This window comes from Armigeres subalbatus, chromosome 2 (genome assembly GCF_024139115.2).
Source record: "Armigeres subalbatus isolate Guangzhou_Male chromosome 2, GZ_Asu_2, whole genome shotgun sequence".
NCBI classification, from domain to species: Eukaryota; Metazoa; Arthropoda; class Insecta; order Diptera; family Culicidae; genus Armigeres; species Armigeres subalbatus.
Window position 1 is genome coordinate 304,050,547 of NC_085140.1, and position 14,164 is coordinate 304,064,710.

At 44.0% G+C, this 14,164-nt stretch overlaps 2 protein-coding genes across 3 annotated transcripts in view; one reads left to right on the forward strand and one right to left on the reverse strand.

Annotated features, from left to right (window-relative positions):
* The window catches only part of LOC134212512 (histone acetyltransferase KAT7), a 285,742-nt gene that overhangs the window by 246,470 nt on the left and 25,108 nt on the right, over nt 1-14,164 (forward strand). The window lies entirely within an intron of this gene.
* LOC134216657 (uncharacterized) lies at nt 6,458-8,633 on the reverse strand. The gene is made up of 3 exons (XM_062695508.1): nt 8,498-8,633; nt 7,066-7,304; nt 6,458-6,757 (listed from the first exon to the last, which is right to left on the reverse strand). Exons 1-3 carry the CDS (start codon nt 8,612-8,614, stop codon nt 6,622-6,624), a joined length of 492 nt encoding a protein of 163 aa, XP_062551492.1. The 5' UTR covers nt 8,615-8,633; the 3' UTR covers nt 6,458-6,621.

Genomic DNA, 14,164 nt, shown 5'->3' on the forward strand with positions numbered 1-14,164 from the left:
GCAATGTGACCATGGTAGAACTTACCCCGTAACACACCACGAAGAGGTATCTACCCAGCATTACGGGTATTGCCCTAAAATAAGTTAAATATCAAAAGTTGTGAAGCTTTACGTACTAGTGGAAAGATATTTTGCTTAATAGTGAAATGGTGGATCTGGAAAGAAATTCTTGCCTGCAAGTTTCCACTAAAAACCAGCCTTTCAAATCGGTTTTCTTATTAGCTTTTCAGCTGTGGTTTGTCGGAGGGGTTCTGTGGCACTATTAATGATTTTTTTTTATATTGTGAGGTAAGCAGAAGGGGTCCAGGAGATTGGGAATCCAAATATATTCGCAAGCATTGTTGTCCTACAGTCCTGGAGGATTTTTATTACAAGCTGCTGAGTGATTTCTAAAGAAAAAAAAACTCTTGCAGGAATATTGATCATATGTAAATGTTTCGAATCAAAACAAACACGATGCTACGCACACCAACATATCCAATGACAGATAGCAACTGAAATCGTTTTTTTATTCAGGGTTCGGGTTGGCACTGACCCAGGTTTAAAAACGAATTCGACGTTACTCAGAAATGATTCTCATTCTGATAAAAATATAACTAAAAAGTTACAATCAAAATATTGATTGATAGGGTCACATTATTATTTGAAATTATCACAACAAATGATACAAACGACGTACAACAATGGTTTCTTTAGCAAACTGCCTCAAAATTAAATAAGGAACAACTTCCTAGAACATCGTATAACGCTAAAACTAGAAATTGAGAATGGGTCATCGCTCTAACCGGCAGTTTGGAGGTCGTAAAGCAAAATTGTTCAAAATAGTCTCTGATATTTTGGTCTTTTTGCCCTCAGATGTATCCAATCTATTCTACAAGCATTCTAAGTTATTGAACAGTGACCCATTCTTACCCCCATTTGACCCATTGTCACCCCCGACGACGGAAGTTAAAATTTTCATCTCAACATGAAGTGGGGCCACCCTATTGCAACAAACTTCAAAATAAAGCTGGAATAATAAGCTTTTACTCTGCTGAAAACACTTTGTTGCTAAAATACTATCTCTAAGGTAAAAATATTTTTTTCCTCATAATTTCCCGGCGTGGCCTATTGTGCAATGTTATTATCATTTTTATACCAATGAAAAGCTAGACTTACAACCTCACTGCTAGAGAAGAGATTGGTTTGATTTCATCGATGTGAAACATTTTATTGTCAATTTGACAAATTTGGAATTTTTGGACATTTCAGTTTTGTGGTTCGGTTGTGGGTACCCTTGCAAATCCGGCTAATAATGAAGAATAACAAATGAAATCCACCCAGTTTCGAAGAAAAAGAGTATTTTATTAATTTTATTTGTTAATTATATTTGTTATGTACCTAGATTAATCCACCTAGCAGTGATGATGCCCTTCTCATGCATTGAAGGTAACGAAAACAATCACTTAAGAAAGGTCCAAAATAGCACTTTAGGAAGTTGGATTTAACTTTTTCCATAAATTTACATATATTGCATTCATTTATATAGGGGAACAGCAGGCTTTGGCAGGTTTTGTTCTATTATCGTCAGGGGGGTTTGTCGACCGAATTTTATGAAATTTGGCCACAATATTCTTTGATATGCAAAGGATTTTTAGGCCAAATTTGAGCATAATCAATCATAGAAAACCCCCTGACAATAATAGAACAAAACCTGTCAAAGCCGTCATTCCCCCTACATCGCAGGCGAAACAAAAATTCGCGTTTTTCTTCTCAATGAGGGGTTCCTATGAAAATAAATGATAATTTGTCAACAACTTCGGAAGGCAATGTCTAAAAGGTCCAATTTTAAATGGCAAACAATAGGACTGAATTCCCCGCCGAATGCAATTTGTTGCATGTAAATCGGTCAAGGCTTAGTTCCAAAAAGCGTATATACAACGGTTAGATGCGCCTAAAAAACAAATAAATAATAAAACTTATTATAACAATAATCATCATTTCATTTATTTAGTCTACATCTAAACAGATAACACTGAATCGACCATTTGACGCCACAATACACGGTTTGAGGCCGCATCTCTCCATCCTCAAATACGCCCAACGCTCGCCAAGTCGTTTTGCACCTGGTCTGCCCATCTCGCTCGCTGCGTTCCACGCCGTCTCGTACCTGCCGGATCGGAAGTGCACAACATCTTTGCAGGGTTGCTGTCCGGCATTATTGCAACATGTCCTGCCCATCGTACCTGTCCGGCTTTAGCTACCTTCTGAATACTGGGTTCGCTGTAGAGTTATGTGAGCTCGTGGTTCATTCTTCGCCGCCACACACCGTCTTCTTGCACACCGCCAAAGATGGTCCTAAGCACCCGTCTCTCGAATACTCTGAGTGCTTGCAAGTCCTCCTCGAGCATTGTCCATGTTTCATGTCCGTAGAGGACAATCGGTCTTATTAGCGTCTTGTACATGACACATTTGGTGCGGTGGCGAATCTTTTTCGACCGCAGTTTCTTCTGGAGCCCGTAGTAGGCCCGACTTCCACAGATGATGTGCCTTCGTATTTCACGACTAACATTGTTATCAGCCGAGGTAGACGAATTCCTCGACCACCTCGAAGGTATCCCCGTCTATCGTAACACTGCTTCCCAGGCGGACCCTGTCGCGCTCGGTTCCGCCCACAAGCATGTACTTTGTCTTTGACGCATTCACCACCAGTCCAACTTTCGTTGCTTCACGTTTCAGGCGGGTGTACAGTTCTGCCACCTTTGCAAATGTTCGGCTGACAATGTCCATGGTATCCGCGAAACAAATAAATTGACTGGATCTGTTGAAAATCGTACCCCGGCTGTTACACCAGGCTCTCCGCATAACACCTTCTAGCGCAATGTTGAACATCAGGCACGAAAGTCCATCACCTTGTCTTAGTACCCGGCGCGATTCGAACGAACTGGAGTGTTCGACCGAAATCTTCACACAATTTTGCACACCATCCTCCGTTGCTATGATCAGTCTGGTAAGCTTTCCATGGAAGCTGTTCTCGTCCATAATTTTCCATAGCTCTACACGGTCTATACTGTCGTATGCTGCCTTGTAATCAACGAACAGATGGTGGGTTGGGACCTTGTATTCACGGCATTTTTGAAGGATCTGCCGTACAGTAAACATCTGGTCCGTTGTCGAGCGGCCGTCAACGAAGCCGGCTTGATAACTTCCCACGAACTCATTCACTAATAATGACAGGCGACGGAAGATGATCTGGGATATCACTTTGTAGGCGGCATTAAGGATGGAAGGGATATAACCCCTTCCTTCCTCTCCTCCGGTAGCTGTTCAGTTTTCCAGATTCTGACTATCAATTTGTGCAGGCAAGTGGCTAGCTTTTCCGAGCCCATCTTGATGAGCTCAGCCTCGATACCATCCTTACCAGCTGCTTTATTGGTCTATAACTATCCTTAACTTCCCTCATGATGGGGGCTGGTTGGCTTCCATCGTCCGCTGAACTGACGTAATCATCTCCTCCGCTGCCTTGACTTTCAATGCCGGTACTCTTAGCGCTATTCAAATATTCCTCGTAGTGCTGCTTCCACTCTTCAATCACCACACGTTCATCCGTTAAGATGCTCCCATCCTTATCCCGACACATTTCGGCTCGCGGCACAAAGCCTTTGCGGGATGCGTTGAGCTTCTGATAGAACTTGCGTGTTTCTTGAGAACGACACAGCTGTTCCATCTCCTCGCACTCCGCTTCTTCCAGGCAGCGTTTCTTCTCCTGAAAAAGGCGGGTCTGCTGTCTCCGCCTCCGTCTATAACGTTCCACGTTCTGCCGGGTACCTTGCTGCAGCGTGACCGCCCGCGCTTCGTCCTTCTCCTCCAGAATCTGTCTGCACTCTTCGTCGGACCAGTCGTTCCGTCGACTTCGTCCCATATACCCGACGTTGTTCTCCGCTGCGTCGCCAATGGCTGCTTTGACTGTATTCCAGCAGCCCTCAAGAGGGGCCCCATCGAGCTCACCCTCTCCCGGCAACGCTGCCTCGAGAGACTGCGCGTATGCAGTGGCGACATCAGGTTGCTTCAGTCGCTCTAGGTCGTACCGCGGCGGTCGTCGGTACTGAACATTGTTGATGACGGATAGTTTTGGGCGCAGTTTCACCATCACCAGATAGTGGTCAGAGTCGATGTTAGCGCCACGATATGTCCTGACGTCGATAATGTCGGAGAAGATCCGTCCATCAATCAGAACGTGGTCGATTTGTGATTCTGTCTGCAGTGGTGATCTCCAGGTGTACCGATACGGGAGGCTGTGTTGGAAGTAGGTGCTGCGAATGGCCATATTCTTGGAGGCAGCGAAATCAATTAGTCGTAGGCCGTTTTCGTTCGTCAGCCGATGAGCGCTGAACTTCCCAATAGTCGGTCTTAACTCCTCCTCTTGGCCAACCTGAGCGTTCAAATCTCCTATGATGATTTTGACGTTGTGGCTTGGGCAGCTGTCGTACTCACGTTCCAGTTGCGCGTAGAATGCGTCTTTATCATCATCAGTGCTTCCGGAGTGTGGACTATGGACGTTGATTATGCTGAAGAACCGGCCTTTGATTCTCAACCTGCACATTCTTTCATTGATCGGCCACCACCCGATCACGCTCCTTTGCATATCGCCCATCACTACAAAGCTGTTCCCAGCTCGTGTGTGTTGCCGCAGCTCTGGTAGATGGTATGATTACCTCTAAACGTTCGCACCATTGATCCCTTCCAACAAACCTCCTGCAGCGCTACGATGCCTAATCCACGATCCTTGAGCACATCGGCGAGTATGCGTGTGCTCCCGTTGAAGTTGAGAGATTTGCAGTTCCACGAACCGAGCTTCCAATCGCTAGTCTTTTTTCGTCGCAGTGGTCTTCGCCGATGGTACCGGTCCGTACTCTCTTGTTGATTGTTCGTTGCTTTTGTTTTTTTTAAAGGCTGGCTTGCAGGGCCTGGCACTCGGACGATGATCAGCCGCCCCTAATATGGAGAACAGACGCCGATCCTGACATGGAGAACAGACGCTCAGTAAGATTTGCACTTCCGGAAAGGAGCAAACCTCCCTTCCCTGTCAGCATACGACCATAGTTCCCACCGGGGTTGGTTACCCGATCTTCCCTAAGGTTGCTCGTATCCCGGCCAGCATCACGGGGAGGTAGGGATAGGAGTTGCTGGGTAAGAGGCTAAGGACCGCAAGATTATTCCTTCAGGTACGCGAAGTCCCATTGGTACGCTTTACCCAGCATTTGCCTTGCCCAAATTATTACAATAAATTATGACTGAATAATTCGAAGAAAATGCATAAAAACAGCATGAAAATAAGTTTGTTGATATGTTTGTTTATAAACAATAAAAAGAGGGTGCCCATAACCGAACCAATAAAGGTGCCCACAACCGAATTTGGCAGCGTTTCAGGAAACTGATGAAAAAAAATTTTCTAGCTGATATTTTGATGGCAATCGTTATTGAACCACAAAGTAGACTAAATTTACCGTATGAATACGCATTAGAACTTACTTTTTCTATTCAATCACACCATTTTATGACACTTTGAAAAAGGTTAAACAAAATTTTCGTCTTGATTTTTATGTAGAAAAAAAGTATTTGTTCACAGTTCAAAGTAGAGGTGTCCATCTAATTTGATATTCCGCACAAAACATCGTGTTTCGATAACAAATGAATGACAGATGCCATATTAACAGTATCTGCTTTCTGTCAAAAGTTACGTGGGGGTGCCCACAACCGAACAACCTTCCCTACCCTTTATATGCTTCTTGCCTATTTTTATGAATTGAACAGAGTTTTTAGTATTTTGGACTTATTCTTATTTCAAGATATGTATACGCTTCAGATCGGGTTGAATCTTTTTATTTATTTAGGCCGATCCATTTGAGTTTTGACAGATTGATAGTTATTTGAAATAAAATGGTTCAATATTGACAACTCAATGATTTTCCAGGATGCTTTATTTGTACTGGCTGCGTTTGTGTTCGATTTGGCGTCATTTTTTCGCGAACAAAGGTCAACATTATTGATCTGTCAAATCTAACCATGCTCTGGAGCAGGGTTATTTTTAACCACGGAAAAATAACCATTTAACTGTAAAATTTTAACTAAAAGTTAAACGAATCGGTGAAATGGTTCGCAGCCTTAGTGTAGCATTGCAGAGTGTAGTCAGACACAACTATGTTTGCGTTAACAGCAAAAAAATGTGTACAAGCAAGATCAAAGAAACTTCACAGATTGTATCCAAAAGATTCTAGACTGGAAATTGGGAAAAGTAGACTGTTATGTCTCCCTCGCACAAACTGTGCCTAATATTCGGAATGTATACCATTTTCACACTTGTGGATATGCTATCTCTTATGCAACAGGCATTTGTGCATGAGGATAGTAATGATAGAACTTCTCTTAATTCGAAGATGTCATACATTTATTGCTGTCGTAAACACTGAGATGAACATTCAGTGTTTGAACGTTCGATCACCGCCATAAAACAGTATATTGCAAACGCAGTCTGGCACTGCAGCTCATAAAACTTCCCTTGGGATCTTTTATGCGGTTCATCAGAATGCAAATTCCTCATTTGTGTTCATATTAAATTAAAACAGGGAACATGTTTTTCAACTATACATTTACTTTCGGTAGGGCACTGGCAGATGGTTTCGATACGCACAGGGTTATTATTCCGAATATTATAAGTATTATTAGATGTAAAAATAGGATGAAGGACAGCGATATGTAGAAGCCATTGGACGTCCATCTGAAAATAATCAATGTGAAACAATCATTATTCCATTGCTTTCACACAATATGCCATTGAGATGAATGCAAGTATTGTAGAAGGATTATCTTTAATTAGAAGAGGGAGCTAATTATTCTGTAGTCGTAGTAGTGCTATTGTCATAGGTGATATTCCTTTTCGGAATCGTTATGGATTGCTGTGACATGTGTTCATTCTAAGTAATAAGCTAATGCTCACTTGTGTCGCTTCATATCGGTCCCAGTAAATTATCTTAAAATTAGTTTCGGTTGCGCAATTATTGTCTCCACCTTTTAAAACGTACTCACATTAGCAATCCTCTGTCATCAGCCGTTTGAATTCTAACCAACTGTACGGTGGTGGCATCGCCATCTTTGACGTTCCACCAGCGAGGATCCCCCAGATTCAACTGCTGCAGCAGTGTCTCGATGATGATTTGGCTGGACTCGATACTGCCATCGAGTCGATCCATGCAGCCTCGTATCCGCTGCAGGGTGGTTAAGTCCGGCTGTCGCCCATCGTTAGTAGTCTGATCTGGAAGGGTGTTCTGAAGAAAAAACGGGGAAAAAGTAACACACGTTAAGATATTAATTCAGCAAGATGATTCCGATGCTAATGAATGCTAAGTCCTAATTGTGAACGGTGATAGTTTTTAGCATTTGCATTTTAGCACAACCGTGAAAGGAGCCGAGCGTTATCGCATATCTTTTGACAATAATGATAATTTAATTATCATTACGGCTTTGGAAATGCATTCCCATTTTGCCAGCTTAAGATATCTTTTGGAGTTTGTTTTCGTTGAGTGCAGATTGCATTCGGATTAGCATGCAAAATTTGACAGTTGAACCGAAGTACACGAGAAATTTCTTCGTCAGTGGAGTTTCTTCAGTTTCAAACACGTGCCTTCGGCGTCCCAGAGTCGGTATCCGTTTGTTACCAAACCAATTATGCCGTTTGATGGACGTTTCCGGGATTTCTAGTGCTTTGCTACAACGGTCACTTACACCGTGCGGCTACAGCAGATTTCACAGCGCAGCTTATTAGGGACATGTTTTGCGATGAAATCCACTCATAAATGCATACAAGCCTTTCCCAGCATTGTAGGGAAAAATAGTCAATGTTGAGACAGCAACTGTAAAAATTATTTAGGGCAATTTAATATATAGGTTGACTAGACTTCTTACTCAAGAAAGAAGTGCTTGGGACGATACGTCCGAAAATCACTCCTAACTGAGTTATTGCAAAAAATAATTTATATTTATTGGCCCAATAAGTTTCTTTTTGCTCGGGTACTCGAAGGTAATGATAACAATGAAAGCAATCTATGGTTTGGCTATGGCTTGAAAAGATGTCGATCATAATGCGTGAAAAAGGCGTCACATTATTGGCCTAGGACAAGATTATCTCACACTTTAGATCTCTTCTATTTTTTTCTTCCTCGAATACTTCTTCTTCTATACACTTCCATATTTCGCCTTTTCTTCCATTTAATTGACTTTTGAATTCATTAAGACTGAACATGTATCTTTAAATACGTTCCAAAACCTATTATTAAGACAAATGACACCACCGAAGGCAAACTTCCCCTATAGCAGCGCTGTCGAAAGCCTACTTAACGTGTTCACTCGGCTATCCACGCACCAGGATTTCGCACTGCATCGCTGAAGCTGGATGCGTGTATTGTCGGATCGTAGGAGTACCTCGTTTTCCAGATAGACGGCACCGGTGGTGGTGGCTTACCTTCACTGCTTCTTGATGCTCCTCCAAGGCGGCAGCGTACACAGAGACAGAGCAGCACCTAATTGCAACTGCGGCCGCCGTTACCACAATGGCTAGGGAGTTTCCCGTTCGATGCATGGCGATGTGAAGTTTCTGCATCAACGACGAATGTGTGACTAAGGTTTGTCTAGAATCTAATGCCCCGGTCGAGCATTTTCCCGGCGAGCAAAATTTGATTCCAGTTGGGCAAATATTTGATTAAGAACTTCTACACAATTGTAATACGTGCCCCGGTGAAGTACAACGATAGTGATGGCTTGTTATCATAAATTGTTTTGTTTTAATTTCTGGCAGACAGTACCAAGCGCTCGTAGAACATGTAACGATAATTGTTGTGAGTTGTGCGAGTATGGACTTGAGTCTAGACAGTGCCCTATGTAGTTGAGGTCAAATGATGGTTAACAAACTTTTGAGCGTGATCGTATATGTGAAGCAATTTGCATTTTGATATCAATTGAAATAATCGCGAGAGCTGACGATATAATTTAAATATGTTCTCTAAGAATGGGAAATTGAATCCAACTTTTCAATTAAAACAGGTATGGTAATTTAACCCATGTAGATTGAGTTCTAAAAATATTATTACAATTATCTTCTCCTTCTCCTTCTTCTTCTATATCTATAAAAATGCTTTTTCTTTGAGGAAATATAACTCTTGAACAAGCGGACCGATTTTTTTTCTTAGATTTTTTTTAGTTTCATTTTTTTAATTTAATTTCAATAATATAGTACACAATGTGATTAATTCAACAATATGGGACTTATCTAGGTTGTGGGAAGGGGGTTGTTTTGTATATTGAAATTTGACTATAGTCTTGTAAATCAAATTCATGAATTCAAATATGTTTACACGGAAGTTCTTAAAAATTTCCACGGAAAAATCTTAAGCAACAAACGGAAACACGACTGTTACCAAGAAGAGATTACAAGGACCTGTAAATGGCATTTTTTATTCTCAAAATACCGTTTTGTCTTTTTCGAACACGAAATGTACCGAAAGGCAATATGTTCGCTCCAAAAACATATTTTAGGTGGCTCAAAGATCCATATTATTATATACCGGCCGGCAAATTGGGGTGCTGTCATGTGTTTGAGTGCACAAAATCTAACCCATTTTTGGGACTTATCCTTATCTAATTTGCTTGCAACTGGTTGCATTTAATGGAAAATCCTATTAAGGCACCCCCAAACACACGTAACCGAACAATCGCGACGGGATTCTATCGCTTGGAGGAAGCGATTATGTAGCCGTTGGAGTTGAAGCGTAAATGGAACATTGTCTGCAGCGACCCAACGATAGAATAGCGGCGACTAGTTTTCGCCGTTGCGACGATGAAATCACTTTTGCTTTCTGTTGAAAATTGACTAGATCAAACTTTGGGTTCAGAAATAATGGTCAAAATACTATATTTTCATTCAAAGCGCGTAAATAGTATAGCTATTTTTTGGCACCTTTTCTCAACCAACAAGTTGCATTCAAATGGGAATCGTGTCTTATCATTTCATATTAAAAATTTGGCTGGACCGGACAATGGACTCAAAAGTTATGGTAAAAATACTATTTTTCCATAATACACCAGAAAGTCACCGATACCGTTAGGTGGATTTCCTGAATAATTTTTGACTACACAAAAAAAAATAAATGAAACTTAAGTTTGTCTTGGCACGGCAAATGCTGGGTAAAGCGTACCATTGGTACTTCGCATACCTGAAGGAATAAAATAGACCCCATCTCGCGGTCCTTAGCCTCTTACCCAACAATTCCTATCCCTACCTCCCCGCGGTGCTGGCCGGGATACGAGCAACCTTAGGGAAGATCGGGTAATCAACCCCGGTGGGAACTATGGTCGTATGCTGACAGGGAAGGGAGATTTGCTCCTCTCCGGAGGTGCAAATCTTATTAAGAGTCTGTTCTCCATGTTAGGATCGGCTCACAACAGCGTCTGTTCTCCATGTTAGGGGCGGCTGATCATCGTCCGAGTGCCAGCGAGGGACTCTAAATGAAACTGTGCACCATGGTCCACCGGAAATAAGGAGGAATGGTCCTCCGGAAATTTAGGGGGTTTGGTGTCAGGCCCTGCAAGCCAGCCTTTAAAAAATCATAAGCAACGAACAATCAACAAGAGAGTACGGACCGGAACCATCGGCGAAGACCACTGCGACGAAAAGGGACTAGCGATTGGAAACTCGGTTCGTGGAACTGCAAATCTCTCAACTTCATCGGGAGCACACGCATACTCGCCGATGTGCTCAAGGACCGTGGATTCGGCATCGTAGCGCTGCAGGAGGTTTGTTGGAAGGGATCAATGGTGCGAACGTTTAGAGGTAATCATACCATTTACCAGAGCTGCGGCAACACACACGAGCTGGGAACAGCTTTCATAGTGATGGGCGATATGCAAAGGCGCGTGATCGGGTGGTGGCCGATCAATGAAAGAATGTGCAGGTTGAGGATCAAAGGCCGGTTCTTCAACTTCAGCATAATCAACGTCCATAGCCCACACTTCGGAAGCACTGATGATGATAAAGACGCATTCTACACGCAACTGGAACGTGAGTACGACAGCTGCCCAAGCCACGACGTCAAAATCATCATAGGAGATTTGAACGATCAGGTTGGCCAAGAGGAGGAGTTTAGACCGACTATTGGAAAGTTCAGCGCTCACCGGCTGACGAACGAAAACGGCCTACGACTAATTGATTCCGCCGCCTCCAAAAATATGACCATTCGCAGCACCTACTTCCTACACAGCCTCCCGTATCGGTACACCTGGAGATCACCACTGCAGACAGAATCACAAATCGACCACGTTCTGATTGATGGACTGCACTTCTCCGACATTATCGACGTCAGGACATATCGTGGCGCTAACATCGACTCTGACCACTATCTGGTGATGGTTAAACTGCGCCCAAAACTATCCGTCATCAACAATGTTCGGTACCGACGACCGCCGCGGTACGACCTAGAGCGACTGAAGCAACCTGATGTCGCCACTGCATACGCGCAGTATCTCGAGGCAGCGTTGCCGGAAGAGGGTGAGCTCGATGGGGCCTCTCTTGAGGACTGCTGGAATACAGTCAAAGCAGCCATTAACGACGCAGCGGAGAACAACGTCGGGTATATGGGTCGAAGTCGACGGAACGATTGGTTCGACGAAGAGTGCAGACAGATTCTGGAGGAGAAGGACGCAGCGCGGGCGGTCGCGCTGCAGCAAGGTACCCGGCAGAACGTGGAACGTTATAGACGGAAGCGGAGACAGTAGACCCGCCTTTTTCAGGAGAAGAAACGCCGCCTGGAAGAAGCGGAGTGCGAGGAGATGGAACAGCTGTGCCGTTCTCAAGATACACGCAAGTTCTATCAGAAGCTCAACGCATCCCGCAAAGGCTTTGTGCCGCGAGCCGAAATGTGCCGGGATAAGGATGGGAGCATCTTGACGGACGAACGTGCGTTGATCGAAAGGTGGAAGCAGCACTACGAGGAACATCAGAATGGCGCTGAGAGTACAGGCAGTGAAAGTCAAGGCAGCGGAGGAGATGACTACGTCAGTTCAGCGGACGATGGAAGCCAACCAGCCCCCACCTTGAGGGAAGTTAAGGATGCCATTCAACAGCTAAAGACCAATAAAGCAGCTGGTAAGGATGGTATCGGAGCTGAGCTCATCAAGATGGGCCCGGAAAAGCTGGCCATTTGCCTGCACAAATTGATGCCCCATCTACAAGAAAGGCGACAAACTGAAGTGTGAGAACTTTCGAGCGATCACCATCCTTAATGCCGCCTACAAAGTGATATCCCAGATCATCTTCCGTCGTCTGTCACCATTAGTGAACGAGTTTGTGGGAAGTTATCAAGCCGGCTTCGTTGACAGCCGCTCGACAACGGACCAGATCTTTATTGTACGGCAAATCCTTCAAAAATGCCGTGAACACCAGGTCCCAACGCACCATCTGTTCGTTGATTTCAAGGCGGCATACGACAGTATAGACCGCGTAGAGCTATGGAAAATTATGGACGAGAACAGCTTCCCTGGGAAGCTTACCAGACTGATCAAAGCAACGGTGGATGGTGTGCAAAACTGTGTGAAGATTTCGGGCAAACACTCCAGTTCGTTCGAATCGCGCCGGGGACTAAGACAAGGTGATGGACTTTCGTGCCTGTTGTTCAACATTGCGCTAGAAGGTGTCATGCGGAGAGCCGGGTGTAACAGCCGGGGTACGATTTTCAACAGATCCAGTCAATTTATTTGCTTCGCGGATGACATGGACATTGTCGGCCGAACATTTGCAAAGGTGGCAGAACTGTACACCCGCCTGAAACGTGAAGCAACAAAAGTTGGACTGGTGGTGAATGCGTCAAAGACAAAGTACATGCTTGTGGGTGGAACCGAGCGTGACAGGGCCCGCCTGGGAAGCAGTGTTACGATAGACGGGGATACCTTCGAGGTGGTCGAGGAATTCATCTACCTCGGATCCTTGCTAACGGCTGACAACAACGTTAGTCGTGAAATACGAAGGCGCATCATCTGTGGAAGTCGGGCCTACTACGGGCTCCAGAAGAAACTGCGTTCGAAAAAGATTCGCCACCGCACCAAATGTGTCATGTACAAGACGCTTATAAGACCGGTTGTCCTCTACGATCATGAAACATGGACAATGCTCGAGGAGGACTTGCAAGCACTCGGAGTATTCGAGAGACGGGTGCTTAGGACCATCTTTGGCGGTGTGCAAGAAGACGGTGTGTGGCGGCGAAGAATGAACCATGAGCTCGCCCAACTCTACGGCGAACCCAGTATCCAGAAGGTAGCTAAAGCCGGAAGGGTACGATGGGCAGGACATGTTGCAAGAATGCCGGACAGCAACCCTGCAAAGATGGTGTTCGCTTCCGATCCGGCAGGTACGCGACGGCGTGGAGCGCAGCGAGCGAGATGGGCAGACCAGGTGCAAAACGACTTGGCGAGCGTTGGGCGTATCCGAGGATGGAGAGATGCGTGTGCACTGTGGCGTCAAATTGTTGATTCAGTGTTATCTGTTTAGATGTTAACTAAATAAATGAAATGAAATGAAGTTTGTCTTATTTAATTGCAGATTTGACTTATTTCTAGTGATTCGATTATCCGGAGTGCAAAAAAAATCGATGCTCTTGATAATCGAGTCCGACTTGTATTAGGACGGGTTGAGAGTAGGGTTGTGGTACCGGTAGTATCGGTACCGAAAATACTGGTACCAATTACCAATGAGAACCGGTATTTACGGTACCGAGATATCAGTATTTGGAAAACATAAAATATGGAGATATGCTTAAATGTGACAACACATTTCTAGAAAATCACGGTTTTGAATTATATTTTCACTTTTTCATGAACATGCATACCCGAGTAGCACAATTCAAATCGATTTGGTTGCAGCAACTCATATATGACTGGATTTGGTCGTATATAGGTCACAGTAGCTCGTGTATGACAAGTGTGCTGCTTGGGTAAAAACTCTGAATCGAGTACCGCAATTCGAAAGATAATTGAGCAGTTGTATTTCAATTTGCCCAAATAGGATCACAACTTTGTGCTATAAATACAATACCGCTGCAGCAGTTGATCAAGAATAGTTTTAGATGAGATACGTTTACGGATT

Bases quoted from the DNA above. Each gene is read 5' to 3' on its own strand.
- LOC134216657 (XM_062695508.1), bottom strand. From the start codon at position 8,614: ATGCATCGAACGGGAAACTCCCTAGCCATTGTGGTAACGGCGGCCGCA. The intron at 7,305-8,497 runs GTAAGCCACCAC...TTTTTTCTTCAG, and splicing joins AGCATCAAGAAGCAGTGAAG to AACACCCTTCCAGATCAGAC. The intron at 6,758-7,065 runs GTGAGTACGTTT...GATTATTTTCAG, and splicing joins GATGACAGAGGATTGCTAAT to ATGGACGTCCAATGGCTTCT.